The sequence below is a fragment of the Primulina eburnea genome, unplaced genomic scaffold, assembly GCF_022965805.1.
Source record: "Primulina eburnea isolate SZY01 unplaced genomic scaffold, ASM2296580v1 ctg1404_ERROPOS492791, whole genome shotgun sequence".
Taxonomy (NCBI): Eukaryota; Viridiplantae; Streptophyta; class Magnoliopsida; order Lamiales; family Gesneriaceae; genus Primulina; species Primulina eburnea.
Window position 1 is genome coordinate 81,807 of NW_027330930.1, and position 23,846 is coordinate 105,652.

Consider the following 23,846-nt stretch of genomic DNA (forward strand, 5'->3'; position numbering starts at 1 on the left):
AGCAAACTCGCCGGAAATCGGAAACGCCCAAATTCCGATTTCCTCCACTTTTCCGGCTACTGTATTCCCCGATTTCAGCCCTCCGCCGCCCGGTTCTGCTGGTTCCGACACCGGTTTCGTGTTCACAGCATCGTCGCCGGCCCTTGGTGGTGCTCCGATGGGTGAGGACCGAGTCAACTCGGTTGAGTCTCCTAGTCGAGTTCAGTGGGTCAACTCGGCAGTCAACCCTGGTGCTTCTGCGGTCAATGTAAGTCCAAAAATTGCTGTTTCACCTCATGTGTCTTTTAAGGATGTTTTGGCTCCCCCGTCTCCTCGTACGATGAAGAATAGCTTTGACGATGTTCTGAACTCGATGGAGGAGATACTCGAGCCTTCTTTTTTGGATGGGAAACCGGGTATTCTTTTCCCGGATAAGGTAATTTCCTCCCTTGTTGAGCCATTTAAATTTGCATTGGTGGGTAAAATTTCTGGGAATCGGTCTGTGGTCCCCAATTCGATGATATCTGTTGCCTTTGGCAAAGTGGGTTTGGTCAGACCTTTCAATTTGAAATTTTTACCCCGTGGTTTTATGGTCATTACTCTCTCTTGTGAAGAGGATTACGCCCGCCTTTGGGCGAGGGGTAATATGATGGTTGGCTCACTTGGTATCCGTTTTTCTAAATGGACACCAGAATTCAAGTTTCAGGCGGAGTCGCCTGTTGCCCCAGTTTGGGCTCGACTTCCCGAATTGCCCTTGCATTTATATGAGAAAAAAAGTCTTTGTGCTATTGCCAAGCTCTTGGGTAAGCCTATCAAAGTTGATGACCACACAGCTGAGGTGTCTCGTGGGGCCTTTGCTCGTGTGTGTGTGGAAATTAATGTGTTGGAGCCTCCAGTCAAGCAAATTTGGGTGGGCTGGGGTGACCACACTCAAGAGATTGAGGTTATGTATGAGAGGATCCCGGCATATTGCACTGATTGCAAAATGCTGGGACATGCGACGAGTGTTTGTTACTCGCATGGCAAGAATCCCCGGCCGATCCGGGCTAAGTCTAGTGGTCCAGTCCCACCGTCACAGACGGTTGCTCCTACAGTCCAGACACCCCAGGAGGGTGTTACTCCTGCTTTTCCTTCGGGACCACAGCCCCAGCTTCAAGAAATAGGCTTCGGCCCCCGACGGAGGAGGAGGAGGCGTCCAGTGCGTCGAGTTCCCCCTACTGGAGTTACCCCTCCCGGTACTGTTGTCCCACAGGGAGTGGTTTCTTCTAATGCTTTTGAAGTCTTGTCCCCCTGGCGTGATGAGGCCCAGCGTTTTGACGCTGCTGATTTGGTTGGGGAAAATTCTGGTTCTGCGCCGCACACCGAGGATGTGGGTGCTGATTTACTTGGTGTTGAGCATTTGGAACAGTCCCTTCTCCCGAGGGAGGATCCTCCTGATACCTCTGTCGGTTTGAGTTCTCATCAGGAGGCCCCTATCTCTGACCGCCCTGTGGTCACGGTGGCTGAGGATGATGAGAATGATCCTTATGTGGATTGCGTGGATGACCTTGGCTCTCCACGACCGGAGGTGGTGACTGTGTTTGCCCCCCCGGAGGTTTGTCTTCAAAATCATAGCAGTCACTCGGTCCCATCCTTTCCTGCATCCCCTGCTGATGCTACTTCTATGTTGGACGAGTTGATTGCTCGACAGGGACCCCCTATTCTTGAGGTGATTCCCAGTCACATGTCGGCTGATGATCCTGATCAGGATTTCGATCGACATTCAGTGTCTGGATTTAGTTGTGGGTCAGAGTGTAGTTTTCTGGACACTGACATGTCCAATCCCAGAAAGAGATCTCAGGATGATGGTCGGCGATCGCGTAAAAAGCGATCGGATCCTTCTTCCACCCGTTCCCCATGAATTGCCTAATCTGGAATATCCGGGGACTTCGAGGTTCGGAGTCCCAGCAGAGGCTTCATGCCTTTGTGAAGGAGAAACAGATTAAGGTTTTGGCTGTTTTGGAGCCCATGATTGATCTGGATCCGAGATTCATGACTCGCCGTTTGGGGTTTTCTGGAGTCATCTCTAATCTCTCCGGTCATATTTGGGTATTTTTTGCTGCTGATGTGAGGGCGGAGTGTGTTTTTGATCATGCTCAGTTCCTTCACATCAGAGTCTCTGCCTCCTTCTTACCGACAGAGATTTTTTGTTCGTTTGTCTATGCCAGATGTGATTATGTTCAGCGTAGGGATCTTTGGGCTTCCTTGCTTTTGGTTAAGCCTGTTTTGGGTCCCTGGCTGGTTGGGGGCGACTTTAATGTCGTCAGGGATGCGTCTGAGTGCCTGGGCTCCCGTGGTGGTAGGTTGCTACCCATGGAGGAGTTCAACACTTTTATTCTTGATTCTGGCCTGATCGATGCTGGTTTTGAGGGGTCTTCGTTCACCTGGACGAATAAGACCATTTGGAAGCGGTTGGACAGGGTCTTGGTTTCTATTGATTGGGGAGACCATTTCAGCTCGATTCGGGTTGAACATCTCGCTCGTACTGTCTCGGATCACTGTCCGCTTTTGGTCACCGCTCCTGTTTTTGCCCGTGGGCCGAGCTCGTTTCGCTTCCAGCGTATGTGGGTTCGGCACCATGGTTTTTTGCAGACTGTGAGGCTTAACTGGAATCTACCCTGTAGTCTGAGTGGCATGCCTCGGCTTTTTGCCAAGATGAAGCGTCTCAAGCATCACCTCCGGTGGTGGAATCGGGATATTTTTGGTAACATCTTTGATAGACTCACTGAGGCTGAGAGGGCTGTTCGTGCAGCCGAGACTGTTTGTGAGGCCGACCCTTCTGACGTGAATTGGACTTTACTGTCCGATCGCAATGAGGATCTGGCCCGTATCACCGCCATGGAGGCGGATTTTTGGAAACAGAAAGCGGCTTGCCATTGGCTTGAGGATGGTGAGCGGAACACCAGACTCTTCCATAACATGGTGAGGAAAAAGCGCGTTGTGAATAAGATTTTCCGCATTTGGGAGAATGGGGTCTGCCTGACGTCTCAGGATTTGATTCAGCAGTCGGGAGCCTTGTTTTTCCAGGATCTTCTTACCGGGGAGCCCTCTGCGCTCGATTGCCCTGATTTTTCGGGTTTTCCCTCGGTCATCTCTGCTGTGGAGAATGATGGTATTGCTGCGATTCCCTCTTTGGAGGAGGTCCGCGCGACCGTCTTCTCCATTCACCCTGATAGTGTTGCTGGCCCTGATGGCTTTTCTTCGGCGTTCTTCCAGCATTGCTGGGAGATTGTCCATCAGGATGTTTTTGGTGCTGTTCTTGATTTTTTCCGGGGTTCCCCTATGCCCCAAGGTTTTACTGCCACCACGATCACTCTGATTCCCAAAGTCGAGGGTGCACGTGCTTGGTCGGACTTCCGTCCGATCAGCCTGTGCAATGTCACGAACAAGATCATCTCGAAGCTGTTGTACTCTCGGTTGAGGGATGTGGTGGAGAAGCTTATTTCCCCGAATCAGAGTGGCTTCGTTCCGGGTCGGATGATCTCTGATAATATTCTTCTTGCCCAGGAGCTCACTCACAGCATTACTCTCCCCACTCGTGGTGGTAATGTCATCTTGAAGTTGGATATGGCCAAGGCCTATGATAGGGTCCAGTGGCCTTTCCTTTTTGACGTCTTGAGACATTTTGGTTTTTCAGAGCGTGTTGTGGCTCTGGTCTCCGCCTGTATCTCCCATTGTCATTTCTCCGTGAACATCAATGGATCTCTATCGGGGTTTTTTGGTTCCACTAGAGGCCTCCGGCAGGGTGATCCATTGTCTCCCCTTCTCTTCGTTCTGGGGGCGGAGTATCTTTCTCGTGGTCTTGACCGCCTCTACCTGCAGCTTCCTGAGCTGAGGTATCGTTCTGATTGTGACATTTTGATTTCCCATCTGGCTTATGCTGATGATGTCATTATTTTTGCCAGTGGTGGGTCTCGTGGTATGCAGCGCCTTGTCGATTTTCTGCATCACTACGAGAACTGTTCGGGGCAGCGTGTGAATGCTGCCAAGAGTTCTTTGATTTTGCCTCCGAGGTGCTCTGGGCGCCTCCGCTCCCGGCTTTTGCGCATCACCGGGTTCGCCGAGGGTCATCTGCCCCTCAAGTACCTAGGAGTTCCCCTTTTTCGGGGTAATCGCACGTGCTCCCTTTTTGAGCCCCTCCTACAGTCTGTTCGTAGGAAGTTAGAGGGTTGGGAGCTTCGGACCCTCTCCCCGGGTAGCCGCATGACCCTGATACGTAGCGTACTCCTCTCCATGCCGATTTATCTGTTTCAGGTGGTTCAGCCACCTCTGGCTGTCATGGAGAAGCTTGAGCGGGTGTTTAATGCCTTCCTCTGGGGGTCGAGACCTTTGGATAGGAAATGGCACTGGGCCCGGTGGTCCCGGGCTTGCCTCCCCGTGCTTGAGGGGGGTCTTGGATTCCGCAGATTGAAAGATCTCGTGGAATGCTTTTCTATAAAATTATGGTTCAGATTTCGGCAGGGCTCCTCTCTATGGGCTAGATTCCTTTTTCGGAAGTATTGCCGGCTGGATGCTCCTGCCTGTGTCCCCGCCCGTGCTTCTATTTCCCCCATTTGGCGACGTCTCCTCAGGATCCGCCCTCGCGCGGAGCCTGGCATTCGCTGGCGAGTTGGTCTCGGAGATGTTTCCTTTTGGGATGACACTTGGTTTGGGGACGTTCCTTTGTCCTCCTGGTGTGTGGTCCGCGGGGGCCGTGATGTTCGGGTCTCTCATTTTCTGTCTGAGGGGTCCTGGGATTTCGATCGACTTTGTGCTGTTGTTGCTCCTTCGGTTGCCGAGGAGATAGTTTTGATTCCTGTTCTTTCGGGAGAGCCTGATCTGGCTCGATGGATCCATAGCTCCGATGGTGTTTTTTCCGTGAGATCTGCTTGGGAACTGATCCGTCAGCGTGCTCCGTCTTCTGATATTTTCCGCCCGCGTTGGGGGAGCTGGTTGAGGCCTACCATGTCGTTCTTCCTCTGGAGATTCTGGCATCAGTGGCTCCCAGTTGATGAGGTGCTCCAGCGCCGGGGTTTTGCGTTAGCCTCGAGATGTCAGTGTTGTGATATGGCTGAGACATTCACACACATATTCATTCGCAGCCCGGTTGCTCGATCTGTCTGGCACTTCTTTGGCGCCGTGTTTCGGGTTCGTATTCCCGACACTGAGGATTTCAATTTGTTCCTCAGTGCGTGGAAGAGAGATTTGGTCTGGTCCCGGGGGGGCCATGTGCGGGAGTTTCTCCCCTGCATTGTTCTGTGGTTCCTCTGGACTGCGCGGAACGATTCTAAGCATCGTCATCTCCCTGTTTCTGGGGAGACGGTGAAGTACCAGATTTTGTCTTACCTCCGTCTCGCCCACTCTGCGCGTACTGTCAAGCCCAGACATTGGCTGGGTGTGTTTCATGTGGCGAGATCGATGGGTATTTCGGTTGCTCTCCATAGATTACATAGGACGGCGATTGTTCGCTGGCTGCGACCGCCGTCCGGGTGCTTCAAGCTTAATGTCGATGGGAGCTCGCGTGGTGTATCTGGGGACTCTGCTGCTGGTGGCGTTGTTCGGGATGATTCCGGGAGGGTTGTGCTCTCATTCAGCGAGTTCATTGGAGCTGGGTCTTCTCTCCGGGCTGAGCTTTGGGCGGTTTGGAGGGGTCTTCTCCTTTGTTCTGATCATTCATTTTTTCCTCTTTGGATCGAGCTTGATTCATTGACTTCTATTCAGCTCATTCGTTCCCGTCGATGTTGCTGGGGTCTTGATCACATTGTCTCCAGGATTCTGGTCCTTTTGAGGGGGCGGTCTGTTCATATTTCACATATATTCCGGGAGGGTAATTCGGTGGCGGATGCGTTGGCGGCGAGGGCTCATACCCTTAGGCACTTTACCTTAGAGTTAGGTCCTTCCCTACCTAGGCACATCTCCATACTTGCTCGCTCGGATTCCTCCGGGCTTCCCTACCTGAGATATCGATCTTCTTAGCTGTTTGCAGCCCTTCCCTTCATTTGGATCCATTTCTGCGATCTTTATATATGTATATGTATATTTTTTCTTTGCAGGTACTGTTACTTAGGGGGCTTCTATTTTCCCCCGTTTTGCCAGTCTGGTGTGAGTGGGCCCAGACACTCGCACACTACATGTTTGGTCTCCTCGGGATTGGGTGGGCTCTCGCACTTACCCTCTTGGTGCTTTTCTTTGGCCCTCTCATATTCCCTGGAGCGTTATTTCTGTTTGGGCCTCTCTTGGGTCCACTTCTGGTCCCTGGCGGGCGTTTACTGCAGTTTCTCCTTGCCCGCCGTCTCAGTTCTTTTACAGGAGTTTACTGGATGTCGTGGTGGTTCCAGGGATTCGTTCCGGACGATCCTCTTCATTGCTATGATACCTTCGTCAGATTTATACTTCAGATGCTGGATCTTTTTTGTTCTGGCTGGATTGCGATCTTCATTTTGCTCTTCTATCGTCATTGTACAGTGATTTCCTGGCCTTATCTTATTTTGACTGCTGGGATTCATACAGTTACTCGATTTCAGATTAGAGTCGTTTTGGCATATTGGATTCTTCAGGGTGATGGCTTAGAGATGAGAACTTCTTCATGGATTCTGCACTCATCTCCCAGTTATCATTTGGTCTTCATTGGCGTGTGGACTCTTAGCGCAGCTCGTATTTGATTAGTTTATGGCGCATTTTTTGTCGTAGTCTAGGGTTTTTACGTATTTATGTCCCTAGGCTACTTGGTATTTATGTTTTTACTGCTTTAGCCTTTTTGAGGAGGTCTTGGTTTAGTCCCCTCCTCTTTTAGGTTTTATTTCTGCTGTTACTTTTTATTTTGTGGATATATACAGGTAGGGGTCTGCCTAACCCCCCCGCATCCGGCGGTGTTTTCCGGAAAAAAAAAAAAAAAAAAAAAAAAAAAAAAAACCCTAAACCCTAAACCCTAAACCCTAAACCCCAAACCCCAAACCCCAAACCCCAAACCCTAAACCCTAAACCTAGACCCATTTGACCCCAAAAAATTTTCTCTGAAAAAACACACACTAAAAGGTGCGAAAAAACACACTAAAATTCGACACTATTCACGCCTTCACGCCGCCATGCCGCCGCCGCCGGATCCCGGCCGGCCACCTACCACATCTGAACCGCCACTCTCTGCCGACCAACATACTAAAATCTCAGCCCCTTCCGACGCCGTTTGCCCCCCGAAATCGCTGCCTGAAATTACGTTTTTTCCGGCCAAAATCGCGTCGCCGGAATTTACTGGTTTTTCCGGCGACGGCTACCCATCATTGGACTCGCCTCAACCTTCTCTATCATTTCCGACCAACCCCGCTCCTCCTAGTTCTCCCGGTCAGTCGCTATTTCCGTCCAAACCTGCGCAGGTACTGTTCACCGCGCAGGCTTCCACGATTCTGTCTCCTACGGCCGATTCAGGCAACCTTTCTTGTCATTCTTCCCCGATCTATAACCGCCTTGACCAGACGATTCCAACGCCACCAGCCCCGTCCGCAACGGTTACCTTTTCCGGCGGCAATTTCAGATCTACCAATATTCCCCTTCAAACCCTAGCGCCGCCGGTTTGTTCTGTCAATTACTCCGGCGTGGTAGCTCCTTTTTTCAATTCCTCTTTACAGGCCACTACACACATCATGGGTAATCCAACCATGCCTTCAATTTCAGAAAATACGCCGCCGATCATAAACGCCCAAATCGGTGAGTTTCCGTCAACTTCACCGCCGATTTCAGGTACTGTTCCGGCTTATTTGTTCAATTCCTCTGGCCAAGATCTTCGTCCAATCATGGGACGTGTTTTGCCTCAATCAATTTCTGGATTCCGGCCACCGGTCGGAAACCCCCAAATTCTAGGGCAAAATCGATTTTATTCACATCCTTTGACTCAATCGGACCCCCTGCTGCCCGGTTCTAGTGGATTGAAGACCGGTTCCGTGATCACCTCGTCGTCGCCGATCTTTGATGAAGCTCCGGTGGTCAACTCGCCGGTCAACTCGGACGGGTCAACTCAGCGAGTTGACCGGGTCAACTCAGCGGTCAACAACTCGGGTATGGCTCCTAAATCTGATTCTCGTGCGACAAAGACGTTTTCGGTGTCATTTAGGGATGCTCTGGCCCCTACTTCCCCTCGGTCGGGGAAAAATGGCTTTGGAGATGTCGTGAATGCAATGGAAGAAATGCCCCCACCGACTCTCAAGGATGGGAAAATGGGTATTTTTTTCCCGGATGAGGTAATGTCTTCCCTGACCGAGCCTTTTAAGTTTTCTTTAGTTGGGAAGATTTCTGGTAATAGATCCTTAGTTCCAAATTCGGAAATTTCTAAGGCATTCGCTCGTTTGGGATTGAAGAGATCTTTTGATTTGAGGTTTTTGCCTCGGGGTTTTCTGATCCTTTCACTTCATTGTGAGGAGGATTATGCGTTTTTTTGGACGCGTGGGCAGATGATGGTGGGACCTCTCGGGATCCGTTTCTCCAAATGGACCCCGGAATTCAATCTACAGGAAGAATCTCCCATCGCCCCTGTTTGGGTGCGTCTCCCGGGTTTGCCCATTCACCTGTTTAACAAGAAAAGTCTTTTTGCCCTTGCCAAGATCTTGGGCAACCCGGTGAAAATGGATGACTTTACTGCTAACTCCTCTCGGAGTGCTTTTGCTCGAGTCTGTGTGGAGTTGAATGTGTTGGAACCACCCGTTAAGCAAATTTGGGTGGGTTGGGGTGATCATACCCAGGAGATTGATGTTGTTTATGAGAAAATACCTGGGTATTGCTTGGATTGCAAGATGTTGGGTCATTCGACCGACGTTTGCTATTCCCATGGTAAAAATCCTAGACCTGCTCGATCCAAGCCTGTTGATCGAGATCCTCCTCAGCCAGAGGCCCCTCCTGCTCCGGCACCTCCTCAAGGTGCTGTTCCTGTCATTGTCCCGGGACCACAGCCCCAGCTTCATGTCAATGGCCATGGTCCCCGACGTAGACAGAGACGAAGGCCTGTTCGTCGGGCACTCCCGAGGGATGATCCTCTTGCGTCGAACTCTTTTGGAGTTCTTTCCCATTTGCAGGAGACAGAGGTCGGCTCTGAGGAGCTTGGATTAGGTGTTCCTGATCCCTCTGTCGGTTTGAGTTCTCATCAGGAGGCCCCTATTTCTGACCGCCCTGAGGTCACGGTGGCTGAGGACGATGAGAGTGTTCCTTTTGTGGACTGTGTGGATGACCTTGGCTCTCCACGCCCGGATGTGGTGACTGTGTTCGTCCCCCCGGAGGTTTGTATTGAAAATCATAGCAGCCACTCGGTCCCATCTTTTCCTGCATCCCCCGCTGATGCCACTTCTATGCTGGACGAGTTGATTGCTCGACAGGGACCCCCCATTCTTGAGATGACCCCCAGTCACATGTCGGCTGATGATCCTGATCAGGATTTCGATCGACATTCTGTGTCTGGGCTTAGCTGTGGGTCCGAGTGTAGTATTCTGGACACTGACATGTCCAACCCCAGAAAAAGACCTCAGGATGATGGTCGGCGATCGCATAAAAAGCGATCGGGTCCTTCTTCCACCCGTTCCCCATGAATTGCTTAATCTGGAATATCCGGGGACTTCGCGGTTCGGAGTCCCAGCAGAGGCTTCATGCCTTTGTGAAGGAGAAACAGATTAAGGTTTTGGCTGTTTTGGAGCCCATGATTGATCTGGATCCGAGATTCATGACTCGCCGTTTGGGGTTTTCTGGAGTCATCTCTAATCTCTCCGGTCATATCTGGGTCTTTTTTGCCGCTGATGTGAGGGCGGAGTGTGTTCTTGATCATGCCCAGTTCCTCCACATCAGAGTCTCTGCCTCTTTCTTGCCGACTGAGATATTTTGTTCTTTTGTCTATGCTAGATGTGACTATGTTCAGCGTAGGGATCTTTGGGCTTCTTTGCTTTTGGTTAAGCCTGTTTTGGGTCCCTGGCTGGTTGGGGGCGACTTTAATGTCGTCCGGGATGCGTCTGAGTGCTTGGGTTCCCGTGGTGGTAGGTTGCTCCCCATGGAGGAGTTCAACACTTTTATTCTTGATTCTGGATTGATCGATGCTGGTTTTGAGGGGTCTTCGTTCACTTGGACGAATAAGACCGTTTGGAAGCGGTTGGACAGGGTCTTGGTTTCTGTTGATTGGGGAGATCATTTCAGCTCGATTCGGGTTGAACATCTCGCTCGTACTGTCTCGGATCACTGTCCGCTTTTGGTCACCGCTCCTGTTTTTGCCCGTGGGCCGAGCTCGTTTCGCTTCCAGCGTATGTGGGTTAGGCACCATGGTTTTTTGCAGACTGTGAGGCTTAATTGGAATCTGCCTTGCACTCTGAGTGGCATGCCTCGGCTTTTTGCCAAGATGAAGCGTCTCAAGCATCACCTCCGGTGGTGGAATCGGGATGTTTTTGGTAACATCTTTGATAGGCTCACTGAGGCCGAGAGGGCTGTTCGTTCAGCTGAGACTGTATGTGAGGCTGATCCCTTCTGACGCGAATTGGACTTTACTGTCCGATCGCAATGAGGATCTGGCCCGTATCACCGCCATGGAGGCGGATTTTTGGAAACAGAAAGCGGCTTGCCATTGGCTTGAGGATGGTGAGCGGAACACCAAACTCTTCCATAACATGGTGAGGAAAAAGCGCGTTGCGAATAAGATTTTCCGCATTTGGGAGAATGGGGTCTGCCTGACGTCTCAGGACTTGATTCAGCAGTCAGGAGCCTTGTTTTTCCAGGACCTTCTTACCGGGGAGCCCTCTGCGCTCGATTGCCCTGATTTTTCGGGTTTTCCCTCGGTCATCTCAGCTGTGGAGAATGATGGTATTGCTGCGATTCCCTCTTTGGAGGAGGTCCGCGCGACCGTTTTCTCCATTCACCCTGATAGCGTTGCTGGCCCTGATGGCTTTTCCTCGGCGTTCTTTCAGCATTGCTGGGAGATTGTCCATCAGGATGTTTTTGGTGCTGTCCTTGATTTTTTCCAGGGTTCTCCTATGCCTCAGGGCTTTACCGCCACCACGATCACTCTTATTCCCAAAGTCGAGGGTGCACGTGCCTGGTCGGACTTCCGTCCGATCAGCCTGTGCAATGTCACGAACAAAATCATCTCTAAGCTATTGTACTCTCGGTTGAGGGATGTGGCGGAGAGACTTGTTTCCCCGAATCAGAGTGGCTTCGTTCCGGGTCGGATGATCTCGGATAATATTCTCCTTGCCCAGGAGCTCACTCACAGCATTACTCTCCCCACTCGTGGTGGTAATGTCATATTGAAGTTGGATATGGCCAAGGCCTATGATCGGGTCCAGTGGCATTTCCTCTTCGACGTTTTGAGACATTTTGGTTTTTCAGAGCGTGTCGTGGCTTTGGTTTCGGCCTGTATTTCCCATTGTCATTTCTCCGTGAACATCAATGGTTCGCTATCGGGGTTTTTTGGTTCCACCAGAGGCCTCCGGCAGGGCGATCCATTGTCTCCCCTTCTCTTCGTTTTGGGGGCGGAGTATCTTTCTCGTGGCCTTGACCGCCTCTACCTGCAGCATCCTGCGCTCAGGTACCGTTCTGATTGTGATATTTTGATTTCCCATCTGGCTTACGCTGATGATGTCATTATTTTTGCCAGTGGTGGGACTCGTGGTATGCAGCGCCTTGTTGATTTTCTGCATCAGTACGAGAACTGTTCGGGGCAGCGGGTGAATGCTGCCAAGAGTTCTTTGATTTTGCCTCCGAGGTGCTCTGGGCGCCTCCGCTCCCGGCTTTTGCGCATCACTGGGTTCGCCGAAGGTCAACTGCCCCTCAAGTACCTCGGAGTTCCCCTTTATCGGGGTAATCGCACATGCTCCCTTTTTGAGCCCCTCCTACAGTCTGTTCGTAGGAAGTTAGAGGGTTGGGAGATTCGGACCCTTTCCCCGGGCAGCCGCATGACCCTGATACGTAGCGTGCTCCTCTCCATGCCGATTTATCTGTTTCAGGTGGTTCAGCCACCTCTGGCTGTCATGGAGAAGCTTGAGCGGGTGTTTAATGCCTTCCTCTGGGGGTCGAGACCCTTGGATAGGAAGTGGCACTGGGCCCGGTGGTCCCGGGCTTGCCTCCCCGTGCTTGAGGGGGGTCTTGGATTCCGCAGATTGAAAGATCTTGTGGAATGCTTTTCTATCAAATTGTGGTTCAGATTTCGGCAGGGCTCCTCTCTATGGGCCAGATTCCTTTTCCGGAAGTATTGCCGGCTGGATGCCCCTGCCTGTGTCCCCGCCCGTGGTTCTATTTCCCCCATTTGGCGTCGTCTCCTTAGGATCCGCCCTCGCACGGAGCCTGGCATTCGCTGGCGAGTTGGTCTCGGAGATGTTTCCTTTTGGGATGACACTTGGTTTGGGGACGTTCCCTTGTCCTCCCGGTGTGTGGTCCGCGGGGGCCGTGATGTTCGGGTCTCTCATTTTCTTTCTGAGGGGTCCTGGGATTTTGATCGCCTCTGTGCGGTTGTTGCTCCTTCGGTTGCCGAGGAGATTGTCTTGATTCCTGTTCTTTCGGGTGACCCTGATCTGGCACGATGGATCCATAGCTCCGATGGTGCTTTCTCTGTTAGATCTGCTTGGGAGCTGATCCGTCAGCGTGCTCCGTCTTCTGATATATTCCGCCCGTGTTGGGGGAGCTGGTTGAGGCCTACCATGTCGTTCTTCCTCTGGAGATTCTGGCATCAATGGCTCCCAGTTGATGAGGTGCTCCAGCGCCGGGGTTTTGCGTTAGCCTCGAGATGTCAGTGTTGTGATATGTCTGAGACATTCACACACATATTCATTCGCAGCCCGGTTGCTCGGTCTGTCTGGCACTTCTTTGGCGCCGTGTTTCGGGTTCGTATTCCCGACACTGAGGATTTCAGTTTGTTCCTCAGTGCGTGGAAGAGAGATTTGGTCTGGTCCCGGGGGGGCCATGTGCGGGAGTTTCTTCCCTGCATTGTCCTGTGGTTCCTTTGGACTGCCCGGAACGATGCTAAGCACCGTCATCTTCCCATCTCTGGGGAGACGGTGAAGTTTCAGATTTTGTCTTACCTGCGTCTCGCCCACTCTGCGCGTACTGTCAAGCCCAGACATTGGCTAGGTGTGTTTCAAGTGGCGAGATTGCTGGGTATTTCGGTTGCTCTCCACAGATTTCATAGGACGGCGATTGTTCGCTGGCTGCGGCCGCCGTCCGGGTGCTTCAAGCTTAATGTGGATGGGAGTGCGCGTGGTACATCTGGGGACTCCTCTGCTGGTGGCGTTGTTCGGGATGATTCCGGGAGGGTCGTGCTCTCATTCAGCGAGTTCATCGGAGCTGGGTCTTCTCTCCGGGCTGAGCTTTGGGCGGTTTGGAGGGGTCTTCTCCTTTGTTCTGATCATTCTTTCTTCCCTCTTTGGATCGAGCTTGATTCTCTGATTTCTATTCAGCTCATTCGTTCCCGTCGATGTTGCTGGGGTCTTGATCACATTATATCCAGGATTCTGGTCCTTTTGAGGGGGCGGTCTGTTCATATTTCGCATATATTCCGGGAGGGTAATTCGGTGGCGGATGCGTTGGCGGCGAGGGCCCATACCCTTAGGCACTTTACCTTAGAGTTAGGTCCCTCCCTCCCTAGGCACATTTCCATACTTGCACGTTCGGATACCTCCGGACTTCCCTACCTGAGATATCGATGTTCTTAGCCGCTTGCAGCCCATCCCTTCTCTTGGATCCATTTCTTCGGTATTTCTATATGTATATGTATATTTTTCTTTGCAGGTACTGTTACTTAGGGGGTTTCTCTTTTTTCCCCGTTTTGCCAGTTTGGTGTGAGTGGGCCCAGACACTCGCACACTACATGTTTGGTCTCCTCGGGATTGGGTGGGCCCTCGCACTTACTCTCTTGGTGCTCTTCTTTGGCCTTCTCATATTCCCTAGGGCGCTATTTCTGTTTGGGCCTCTCTTTGGTCCACTTTTGGTCCCTGGCGGGCGTTTACTGCAGTTTCTCCTTGTCCGCCGTCTCAGTTCTTTTACAGGATTTTACTGGATGTCGTGGTGGTTCCAGGGATTCTTTCCGGACGATCCTCTTCATTATTATGCTACCTTCGTCAGATTTATACTTCAGATACTGGATCCTTTTTGTTATGGCTGGATTGCGATCTTCATTTTGCTCTTATATCGTCATTGTACAGTGATTTCCTGGCCTTATCTTATTTTGACTGCTGGGATTCATACAGTTACTCGGTTTCAGATTAGAGTCGTTTTGACAGATTGGATTCTTCAGGGGGATGGCTTAGAGATGAGAATTTCTCCATGGATTCTGCTCTCATCTCCCAGTTATCATGTGGTCTTCTTCGGTGTGTTGACTTTTAGCGCAGCTCGTAGCTCGTAGTTGATTAGTTTCTGGCGCATTTTGTCGTAGTCTAGGGTTATTTTTGCTTATGTATTTATGTCCCTAGGCTACTTGGTATCTATGTTTCTACTACTTTAGCCTTTTTGAGGAGGTTTTGGTTTAGTCCCCCTCCTCTTTTAGGTTTTCTTTCTGCTGTTATTTTTTATTTTGTGGATATATACAGGTAGGGGTCTGCCTAACCCCCCCGCATCCGGCGGTGTTTTCCGGAAAAAAAAAAAAAAAAAAAAAAACCCTAAACCCTAAACCCTAAACCCTAACCCCCAACCCCCAACCCCCAAACCCCCAACCCCCAACCCCCAACCCCGAACCCCGAACCCCGAACCCCGAACCCGGAACCCGGAACCCGGAACCCTGAACCCTGAACCCTGAACCCTGAACCCTCAACCCGAAACCCGAAACCCGAAACCCCCGAAACCCCCAACCCGAAACCCCTCAACCCTCAACCCTCAACCCTCAACCCTAAACCCTAAACCCTAAACCCTAAACCCTAAACAAACCCTAAACCAAAACCCTAAACCAGACCCCCAGTTGAAAAATGCTCTCTACCCTAAAAACCCAAAAAATCCCCCCAAAAATCGCCTAAACTAGTTGTCACCGCCGCCATGCCGCCGCCGCCGGTTTCCGGCCGGTTCACCACCCCACCGCAGTCGCCTCATCCTGTAGAACAACATATCCAAAAATCACCTTCATTGGATAACTTTTGCCCGTCCAAATCGGCTTCTGAATTTCCGCATTTTCCGGCGAAATCTTCGTCGGAACAATCCACCGTTCCGATCAACGTGGTTCATACATCAAAAGTTTCGCCTCTTTCAGGCGACCCTTGTGTTAAATTTTCAGCTCGATCGGATGTCGTTTGCCCGGCCGATTTAAGCTCGGAAGTTGCGCCTTCACTGTTCACGGCGACTTCATCCACGGTTTTGTCTCCTCCGGCCGATTCCAGCCATCTCTGTCCAATCCAAGACCCGATCTGGAATGCCCATGAGAAGTCGATTCCAATGACACCGGCCCCGTCGTCAACGGTGTTCAATTCCGCCGGGAATTTCAGATCTACAATTCGCACCCCTGAAACCCTAACGCCGACGGGGTTTTTCTTCAATTCCGGCGTCGGCGCCGCTCCGTTGGTGAATTCCTTTGAGCCGTGTACTCCATTCTCGATGGGTAATCCAATTATATCTTCAATTTCAGGTAATTCATCTCCGATCAAAAACGCCCAAATTGGCGAGTTTCAATCGATTTCAAACGATTCTAGTGTCCAATCGGCCCCTCCGACGTCCGGTTCTTGTGCTTTGGATACCGGTTCTGTACTCCCCACGTCGTCGCCGGCGATCGCTGCAACTCCGGCCGGTAACTCGCGAGTCAACTCGGTCGAGTTGAACCACCGGGTTGACCGAGTTGACTCGGCAGTCAATGGTTCTGCATCTGCGGTCAAACCCGTCGTTCGTGCTGAGGTTCGGGCTTCTGTCTCTTTTCGTGACGCTCTTGCACCTCCGTCTCCTCGCACCGTGCAGAAAAGTTTTGAGGATGTGCGTAATTCGATGGAGGAGCTGCCTGAGCCGTCTATTCTGGATGGCAAGCCGGGTATCCGATTCCCGGTTGAGGTAATTTCTTCACTGATCGAACCTTTTAAATATGCTCTAGTCGGTAAAATTTCGGGGAACAGGTCCTTAGTCCCTAATTCTTCAATTTCTGTGGCTTTCGAAAAAATGGGACTAGTGCGATCGTTTGACTTGAAATTCTTACCCAGAGGTTTTTTGGTCATTTCTCTCTCATGTGAAGAAGATTACGCGCGCGTTTGGTCGAGGGGGAACATTTTTGTGGGACCACTTGGGATCCGTTTTTCTAAATGGACCCCTGAATTTAATCTGTCTGAGGAATCCCCCATTGCGCCAGTCTGGATCCGTTTTCCGGGCTTACCCTTGCATTTGTTCAACAAGCGTGCTCTTTTTGCTCTTGCGAGTCTTGTAGGTAAGCCTGTTAAGATGGACGACCACACCGCTGATGTTTCTCGAGGCGCTTTCGCCCGAGTATGTGTGGAAATTGATGTTTTACAGCCTCCCATTCAGCAGGTCTGGGTTGGTTGGGGTGATCACACACAGGTTATTGATGTCATTTATGAGAAAATCCCCGCATATTGCGTTGACTGTAAGATGCTGGGACATTCAGTTACTGTGTGTTATTCTCACGGGAAGAATCCTAGGCCGTCGAGGCCTAAGCCCGTTTTTCAAAACCCTCAAGATCCTGTTCCTCCCAAAGTACAAACACCCCAGGAGGGTGCTGTTCCTGTCTTTAATCCTGGACCACAGCCTCAGCTTCATTTAAATGGCGATGGTCCTAGACGTAGACGGAGGAGGCGGCCGGTACGCAGGGCTCCTCCTGCTGGAGCCCCCCCTACAGTTCCTGATGTTCCGCAGCAAGTTGCTTCCTCAAATGCCTTTGAGGTTTTGTCACCCTGGCATGATGAGGCTCAGCGTAGCGACGCTACTGAGTTGGTTGGTCCCAATCCTGATCTTGGATCCCACTTGGAGGTTGTGGGTGATGGTCTACATGGAGATGCTCCTTTGGATCAGGATCCTGTTGGTGGTGTTGACCCGATTAGTTTGGGTCCGCCCATCGTTGACGCCTTACCTTCGGGTACGGCTTGTGTGTCTGTTCAGTCTTTGGTCAATCAGTTTGAGGAGGGGGGTGTTGGCACTTCAGTTCAGTGCATGGAGAATCACAGCTGCCATTCGATTCCCTCCGTTCCTTCTTCCCCAGATATTTCATCTCATCTCGAAGAACTTGTTGCTCAACAGGGGTCTCCTGTTTGTGAGCGGATAGTGGAGCAGATGTCTGCTGAGGACCTTGACACGGGGTTTGATCGACATTCTGACTCTGGTGTTCAGGACACTGATATGTCCAATGTGAATAAAAGGAAAAAAGAAGCGTTAGGAGATTCGTTTAAGCGGCGGCCGGGTGCTTCTGCTCATCGTTCTCCATGAATTCCCTCATTTGGAATGTTCGGGGACTTCGGAGTCCGGAGTCCCAACAGCGGCTTCATGCTTATGTGAAGGCGCATCAGGTTAAGATTTTGGCCATTTTGGAGCCGATGATCATGTTGGACCAGAGATTCATGACTCGTCGTTTTGGTTTTTCTAGAGTCATTTCGAATCTTTCTGGTCATATTTGGGTTTTTTCCTCTGCGGATGTGAAGACTGAGTGTGTTTTTGATCATGCTCAGTTTCTGCACATCAAGGTGTCCGCCTCTTTTTTACCGACTGAGGTGTTTTGTTCATTTGTTTATGCCAGCTGCGGCTACGTTGAGCGCAGAGATCTTTGGTCTTCCCTTATTCAGGTCAAGCCTGCTCTGGGTCCTTGGCTTGTTGGGGGTGATTTTAATGTAGTCAGAGATGCATCAGAGTGTTTGGGCACCCGTGGTGGTAGGCCTCTACCCATGGAGGAGTTCAACACTTTCATTTTGGATTCTGGTCTGGTTGATGCCGGTTTTGAGGGGTCTTCGTTCACCTGGACGAATAAGACCATTTGGAAGCGGTTGGACAGGGTTATGGTCTCTGTTGATTGGGGTGATCATTTCAGCTCCATTCGTGTTGAGCATCTTCCCCGTACTGTCTCTGACCACTGTCCGCTTTTGATTACCGCTCCGGTTTTTGCCCGTGGGCCGAGCTCGTTTCGCTTCCAGCGTATGTGGCTTCGGCATCATGGTTTTTTGCAGACTGTTAGGCTGAATTGGTTTCTGCCTTGCTGTTTGAGTGGTATGCCTCGGCTTTTTGCTAAGATGAAGCGCCTCAAACACCACCTCAAGTGGTGGAATCAGGATGTTTTTGGGAACATTTTTGATAAAATCACTGAGGCTGAGAGGGCTGTTCGGTCCGCTGAGGTTGTTTGTGAGGCTGATCCTTCTGAGTTGAATTGGACTTCTCTGTCTGATCGCAATGAGGATCTGGCCCGCGTCACCGCCATGGAGGCGGATTTTTGGAGACAGAAAGCTGCTTGCCACTGGTTAGAGGATGGTGAGAGGAACACCAAACTCTTTCACAACATGGTGAAGAAGAAAAGGGTGGCGAATAAGATTTTCCGCATCTGGGACAATGGGGTCTGCCTGACGTCTCCTGAGTTGATTCAGCAGTCGGGAGCCTCGTTTTTCCAGCATTTGCTTACTGGGGACCCCTCTGCGCTCGCATGTCCTGATTTTTCGGGCTTCCCCTCGATTATCTCTGCTGTGGAGAATGAGGGTTTTGTTGCCACCCCTTCTTTGGAGGAGGTCCGTGCGACCGTCTTCTCCATACATCCTGATAGTGTGGCTGGGCCTGATGGCTTCTCCTCGGCGTTCTTTCAGCATTGCTGGGAGATTGTTCATCAGGATGTTTTTGATGCTGTCCTGGATTTCTTCCGGGGTTCTCCCCTCCCCCAGGGTTTTACCGCCACCACAATTACTCTGATCCCCAAAGTAGCGGGTGCTCATGCTTGGTCGGACTTCCGTCCGATCAGTCTGTGCAATGTCACGAATAAGATCATATCTAAGCTGTTGTACTCTCGACTGAGGGTTGTGGTGGAGAGACTTATTTCACCGAATCAGAGTGGCTTCGTTCCGGGTCGGATGATCTCTGATAATATTCTCCTCGCCCAGGAGCTCACTCACAGTCTTACTCTCCCCACTCGTGGCGGTAATGTTATCCTCAAATTGGATATGGCCAAGGCCTATGACAGGGTCCAATGGCCTTTCCTTTTTGAGGTTTTGAGGCACTTTGGTTTCTCGGAGCGGGTTGTGGCGATGGTCTCGGCTTGCATATCTCATTGTCATTTCTCTGTGAATATCAATGGCTCTCTCTCGGGGTTCTTTGGTTCCACTAGAGGCCTCAGACAGGGCGATCCCTTGTCCCCCCTGCTTTTCATTTTGGGGGCGGAGTATCTATCGCGCGGCCTTGACAGCCTCTACCTGCAGCATCCTGAGCTCAGGTACCGCTCCGGTTGTGATATCATGGTTTCCCACCTGGCTTATGCTGATGATGTCATTATTTTCGCCAACGGTGGGTCTCGTAGTATGCGGCGCCTTATGGGTCTACTGCATCATTATGAGAATTGCTCGGGACAGCTGGTGAACGCTGTCAAAAGTTCTGTTATTTTGCCTCCGAGGTGCTCTGAGCGCCTTCGCTCTCGGATTTTGCGCATCACTAGGTTTGCGGAGGGTCACTTGCCCCTCAAGTATCTCGGAGTCCCCTTGTTTAGGGGTAACCGAGTTTGTTCCCTTTTTGATAACCTCCTACAGTCTGTTCGTAGGAAGTTAGAGGGTTGGGAGATCCGGACCCTCTCTCCGGGTAGCCGCATAACCCTTATCCGCAGTGTGCTCCTCTCCATGCCGATTTATTTGTTTCAGGTGGTTCAGCCACCGCTTGCTGTCATGGAGAAGCTTGAGCTGATTTTCAACGCTTTTCTCTGGGGGTCGCGGACATTGGAGAAGAAATGGCACTGGGCCAAGTGGTCTCGGGCTTGTCTCCCAGTGATGGAGGGTGGTCTTGGATTCCGCAGATTGAAAGATCTGGTGGATAGCTTTTCTATTAAGTTGTGGTTCCGGTTTCGGCAGGGCTCCTCTCTCTGGGCGAGATTCCTTTTACGGAAGTATTGCCAGATGGGTTCTCCTGCCTCTGTTCTCCCTCGTGGTTTAATATCCCCCACCTGGCGTCGTCTCCTACGGATCCGACCTCGCGCCGAGCCTGGCATTCGCTGGCGCGTTGGATTTGGAGACGTGTCCTTTTGGGATGACATATGGTTTGGGGATACTGCCCTGTCCAGCCAGTGTGAGGTCCGTGGGGGACGTGATGTTCGGGTTTTTCACTTTTTGTCTGAGGGGGCTTGGGATTTCGATCTTCTTTGCGCTGTGGTGGTCCCTTCTGTTGCTGAGGCGATTACTCTGACCCCGATTGCCTTGGGTGAGCCTGATTTGGCTCTTTGGATTCACAGTTCTGACGGTGCTTTTTCGATTAGGTCTGCTTGGGAGCTTGTCCGATTGAGAGACCCTGTTTCTGATATCTTGACTCCTTGTTGGGACCGTTGGTTGAGGCCCACGATGTCTTTTTTTCTTTGGAGGTTTTGGCATCAGTGGCTCCCTGTGGATGATATTCTTCAGCGTCGTGGCTTTGAGTTGGCTTCTCGATGCCAGTGTTGTGATATGTCGGAGACATTCACACACGTTTTTATTGATGGCCCGATAGCCCGTTCTGTCTGGCATTTCTTTGGGGCCATATTTCGTGTTCGTATCCCCTGCACAGGGGATCTCAGGTTGTTCCTTAGTGCTTGGAAGATAAATCTTCGTTGGAAACCTGGGGGACACGTCAAGGAGTTTCTGCCCTTCATTATTTTGTGGTTTCTCTGGACGGCTCGTAATGATGCGAAGCACCGTCAGTTGCGTATTTCTGGGGAGACTGTGAAGTCCCAGATTTTATCTTACCTGCGTCTTGCCCATGCTGCTTTCATTGTTAAGCCCAAGCACTGGCTTGGGGCCTTTGAGGCGGCGAGATCGCTAGGTATCTTTGTTGGCTTTCAGCGGACCCATAGGTTAGCGATTGTCAGGTGGCTCTGTCCACCTCCTGGGTGCTTTAAGCTGAATGTTGATGGGAGTTCGAGGGGCAATCCTGGGGAGTCGTCTGTCGGTGGTGTTGTCCGTGATTCTTCTGGCAGGGTGGTGCTCTCCTTCAGCGAGTTTATCGGAGTCGGGACCAATGTTCGGGCGGAGCTTTGGGCGGTTTGGAGGGGCCTTCTTATTTGTTCCGATCTCGGTCTTTTTCCCCTTTGGGTTGAGACTGATTCTCAGATTTCTCTTCAGATCCTGCGATCTCGTCGGTGTCATTGGGACCTTCATCATACAGTCACTCGGATTTTGGTTCTTTTGAGGGGGCGGGCTGTTCATTTTTCTCATATTTTCCGGGAGGGAAATTCGGTGGCGGATGCGTTGGCGGCGAGGGCTCATACCCTTAGGGCTTATACCTTAGAGTTAGGTCCTTCTCTACCCAGCCATATTTCCATCCTGACCCGCTCGGATTCCTCCGGGCTTCCCTACCTGAGATATAGATGTTCTTAGCTATTTGCAGCCCCTCCCTTCGCTTGGATCTATTTCTTCTATCTTTCTATATGTATATGTATATTTTTTATTTGCAGGTACTTCTGTTTAGGGGGTTTCTCTTTTCCCCTGTTTTGCCAGTCTGGTGTGAGTGGGTTCAGACACTCGCACATTACAAGTTTGTTCTCCTCGGAATTGGGTGGGCTCTTGCACTCATCCTCTTGGTGCTTTTCTTTGGTCCTCTCATATTCCCTGGAGGGCGTTATCATCAGGATTTTACATGCATATCTCCTTATACTGGTTTTGCACTGTTGCCGGGTGCTATGGTCGATCACTTTTGCGTTGTGTGTTTGTACCCCTGGATGCAATCTCCTCGCAGCTTGTTGCTTCAGGGTTCTACTCACATTAGGGTTTTTCACTTGGGCTGGATCGCGGTCTCCTTTTTGTGTTTTGACTGCATTTGCACAGTGACATTCCAGCTGGACAGTATTTTGGTCATGGGTTCGTGTACAGTTGGCAGACTCATGATTTTGACAGATTGGATTTATCAGGGTGATGGCTACTCCAGTCAGCTATCCTATCAGATTAGTTTCATTTTGATGGATAGGATTTACCAGGGTGATGGCTATGGGATGAGAGTATCTGATATGCTTCTGTTTTCATCTTGCAGTCATCATTTTGTCTTCCTCAGCATATGGGATCATTAGCGCTGCTTGTCTTTGTTTAGTTTTTGGCGCTATTTAGTAGTTTTCTAGGGTTAGTTTTGCTTTTGTATTTACTTCCCTAGACTGCTTTGTCTTTACGTTTTACTGCTTTAGCCTTTTTGAGGAGGTTTTGGTTTTATCCACCTTCTCTTTTAGGTTTTTATTCTGTATTTGTTACTGCTTCTTTTGTGGATATATACAGGTAGGGGTCTGCCTAACCCCCCCGCATCCGGCGGTGTTTTCCGAAAAAAAAAAAAAAAAAAAAAAAAAAAAAAAACCCTAAACCCTAAACCCTAACCAAAAAAAACCCTAGACCCTAGACCCTAGACCCTAAACCCTAAAAAAAACCCTAGACCCTAGACCCTAAAAAAACCCTAGACCCTAGACCCTAGACCCTAGACCCTAGACCCAGACCCTAAACCCTAAAACCCTAAACCCTAAACCCTAAAAAAAAAACCCTACTAACCCTAACCCTAAACCCTAAACCCTAACCCAACCCCCAACCCCCAACCCCCCCAACCCCAAACCCCCAACCCCCCCCCCCCCCGAACCCGAACCCCGAACCCCGAACCCGGAACCCGGAACCCGGAACCCTGAACCCTGAACCCTGAACCCTCAACCCTCAACCCTCAACCCGAAACCCGAAACCCTAAAACCCTAAACCCTAAACCCTAAACCCTAAACCCTAAACCCTAACCCTAAACCCTAAACCCTAAACCCTAAACCCAAACCCAAACCCTAAACCCTAAACCCTAAACCCTAAACGAGTTGAAAAATGCTCTCTACCCTAAAAACCCAAAAAATCCCCCCAAAAATCGCCTAAACTAGTTGTCACCGCCGCCATGCCGCCGCCGCCGGTTTCCGGCCGGTTCACCACCCCACCGCAGTCGCCTCATCCTGTAGAACAACATATCCAAAAATCACCTTCATTGGATAACTTTTGCCCGTCCAAATCGGCTTCTGAATTTCCGCATTTTCCGGCGAAATCTTCGTCGGAACAATCCACCGTTCCGATCAACGTGGTTCATACATCAAAAGTTTCGCCTCTTTCAGGCGACCCTTGTGTTAAATTTTCAGCTCGATCGGATGTCGTTTGCCCGGCCGATTTAAGCTCGGAAGTTGCGCCTTCACTGTTCACGGCGACTTCATCCACGGTTTTGTCTCCTCCGGCCGATTCCAGCCATCTCTGTCCAATCCAAGACCCGATCTGGAATGCCCATGAGAAGTCGATTCCAATGACACCGGCCCCGTCGTCAACGGTGTTCAATTCCGCCGGGAATTTCAGATCTACAATTCGCACCCCTGAAACCCTAACGCCGACGGGGTTTTTCTTCAATTCCGGCGTCGGCGCCGCTCCGTTGGTGAATTCCTTTGAGCCGTGTACTCCATTCTCGATGGGTAATCCAATTATATCTTCAATTTCAGGTAATTCATCTCCGATCAAAAACGCCCAAATTGGCGAGTTTCAATCGATTTCAAACGATTCTAGTGTCCAATCGGCCCCTCCGACGTCCGGTTCTTGTGCTTTGGATACCGGTTCTGTACTCCCCACGTCGTCGCCGGCGATCGCTGCAACTCCGGCCGGTAACTCGCGAGTCAACTCGGTCGAGTTGAACCACCGGGTTGACCGAGTTGACTCGGCAGTCAATGGTTCTGCATCTGCGGTCAAACCCGTCGTTCGTGCTGAGGTTCGGGCTTCTGTCTCTTTTCGTGACGCTCTTGC

General features: G+C 50.9%; 4 protein-coding genes across 4 annotated transcripts; all 4 read left to right on the forward strand.

Moving 5' to 3' along the window:
- Positions 1 to 1,875: 1,875 nt before the first annotated feature.
- Positions 1,876 to 6,659, forward strand: LOC140820712 (uncharacterized). The gene is made up of 2 exons (XM_073181034.1): positions 1,876 to 5,775; positions 6,051 to 6,659. The coding sequence occupies exons 1-2, from the start codon at positions 1,876 to 1,878 to the stop codon at positions 6,657 to 6,659; spliced, it is 4,509 nt and encodes a 1,502-aa protein (XP_073037135.1).
- Positions 6,660 to 9,559: 2,900 nt separating this feature from the next.
- Positions 9,560 to 10,486, forward strand: LOC140820713 (uncharacterized). Its single transcript, XM_073181035.1, has one exon. The coding sequence runs from the start codon at positions 9,560 to 9,562 to the stop codon at positions 10,484 to 10,486; it is 927 nt and encodes a 308-aa protein (XP_073037136.1).
- Positions 10,487 to 10,541: 55 nt separating this feature from the next.
- LOC140820715 (uncharacterized) lies at positions 10,542 to 14,347 on the forward strand. The gene is made up of 2 exons (XM_073181036.1): positions 10,542 to 13,555; positions 13,735 to 14,347. Exons 1-2 carry the CDS (start codon positions 10,542 to 10,544, stop codon positions 14,345 to 14,347), a joined length of 3,627 nt encoding a protein of 1,208 aa, XP_073037137.1.
- Positions 14,348 to 17,342: 2,995 nt separating this feature from the next.
- On the forward strand, positions 17,343 to 22,126 carry LOC140820716 (uncharacterized). Its single transcript, XM_073181037.1, has 2 exons — positions 17,343 to 21,317; positions 21,518 to 22,126. The coding sequence occupies exons 1-2, from the start codon at positions 17,343 to 17,345 to the stop codon at positions 22,124 to 22,126; spliced, it is 4,584 nt and encodes a 1,527-aa protein (XP_073037138.1).
- Positions 22,127 to 23,846: the final 1,720 nt, after the last annotated feature.

Coding starts and splice junctions, on each gene's coding strand:
- LOC140820712 (XM_073181034.1), top strand. CDS start 1,876: ATGAATTGCCTAATCTGGAATATCCGGGGACTTCGAGGTTCGGAGTCC. Junction 5,776..6,050: donor ACATTGTCTCCAGGATTCTG/GTCCTTTTGAGG, acceptor TTTTCTTTGCAG/GTACTGTTACTTAGGGGGCT.
- LOC140820713 (XM_073181035.1), top strand. CDS start 9,560: ATGAATTGCTTAATCTGGAATATCCGGGGACTTCGCGGTTCGGAGTCC.
- LOC140820715 (XM_073181036.1), top strand. CDS start 10,542: ATGGAGGCGGATTTTTGGAAACAGAAAGCGGCTTGCCATTGGCTTGAG. Junction 13,556..13,734: donor GCGAGGGCCCATACCCTTAG/GCACTTTACCTT, acceptor TTTTCTTTGCAG/GTACTGTTACTTAGGGGGTT.
- LOC140820716 (XM_073181037.1), top strand. CDS start 17,343: ATGAATTCCCTCATTTGGAATGTTCGGGGACTTCGGAGTCCGGAGTCC. Junction 21,318..21,517: donor CGGTGGCGGATGCGTTGGCG/GCGAGGGCTCAT, acceptor TTTTATTTGCAG/GTACTTCTGTTTAGGGGGTT.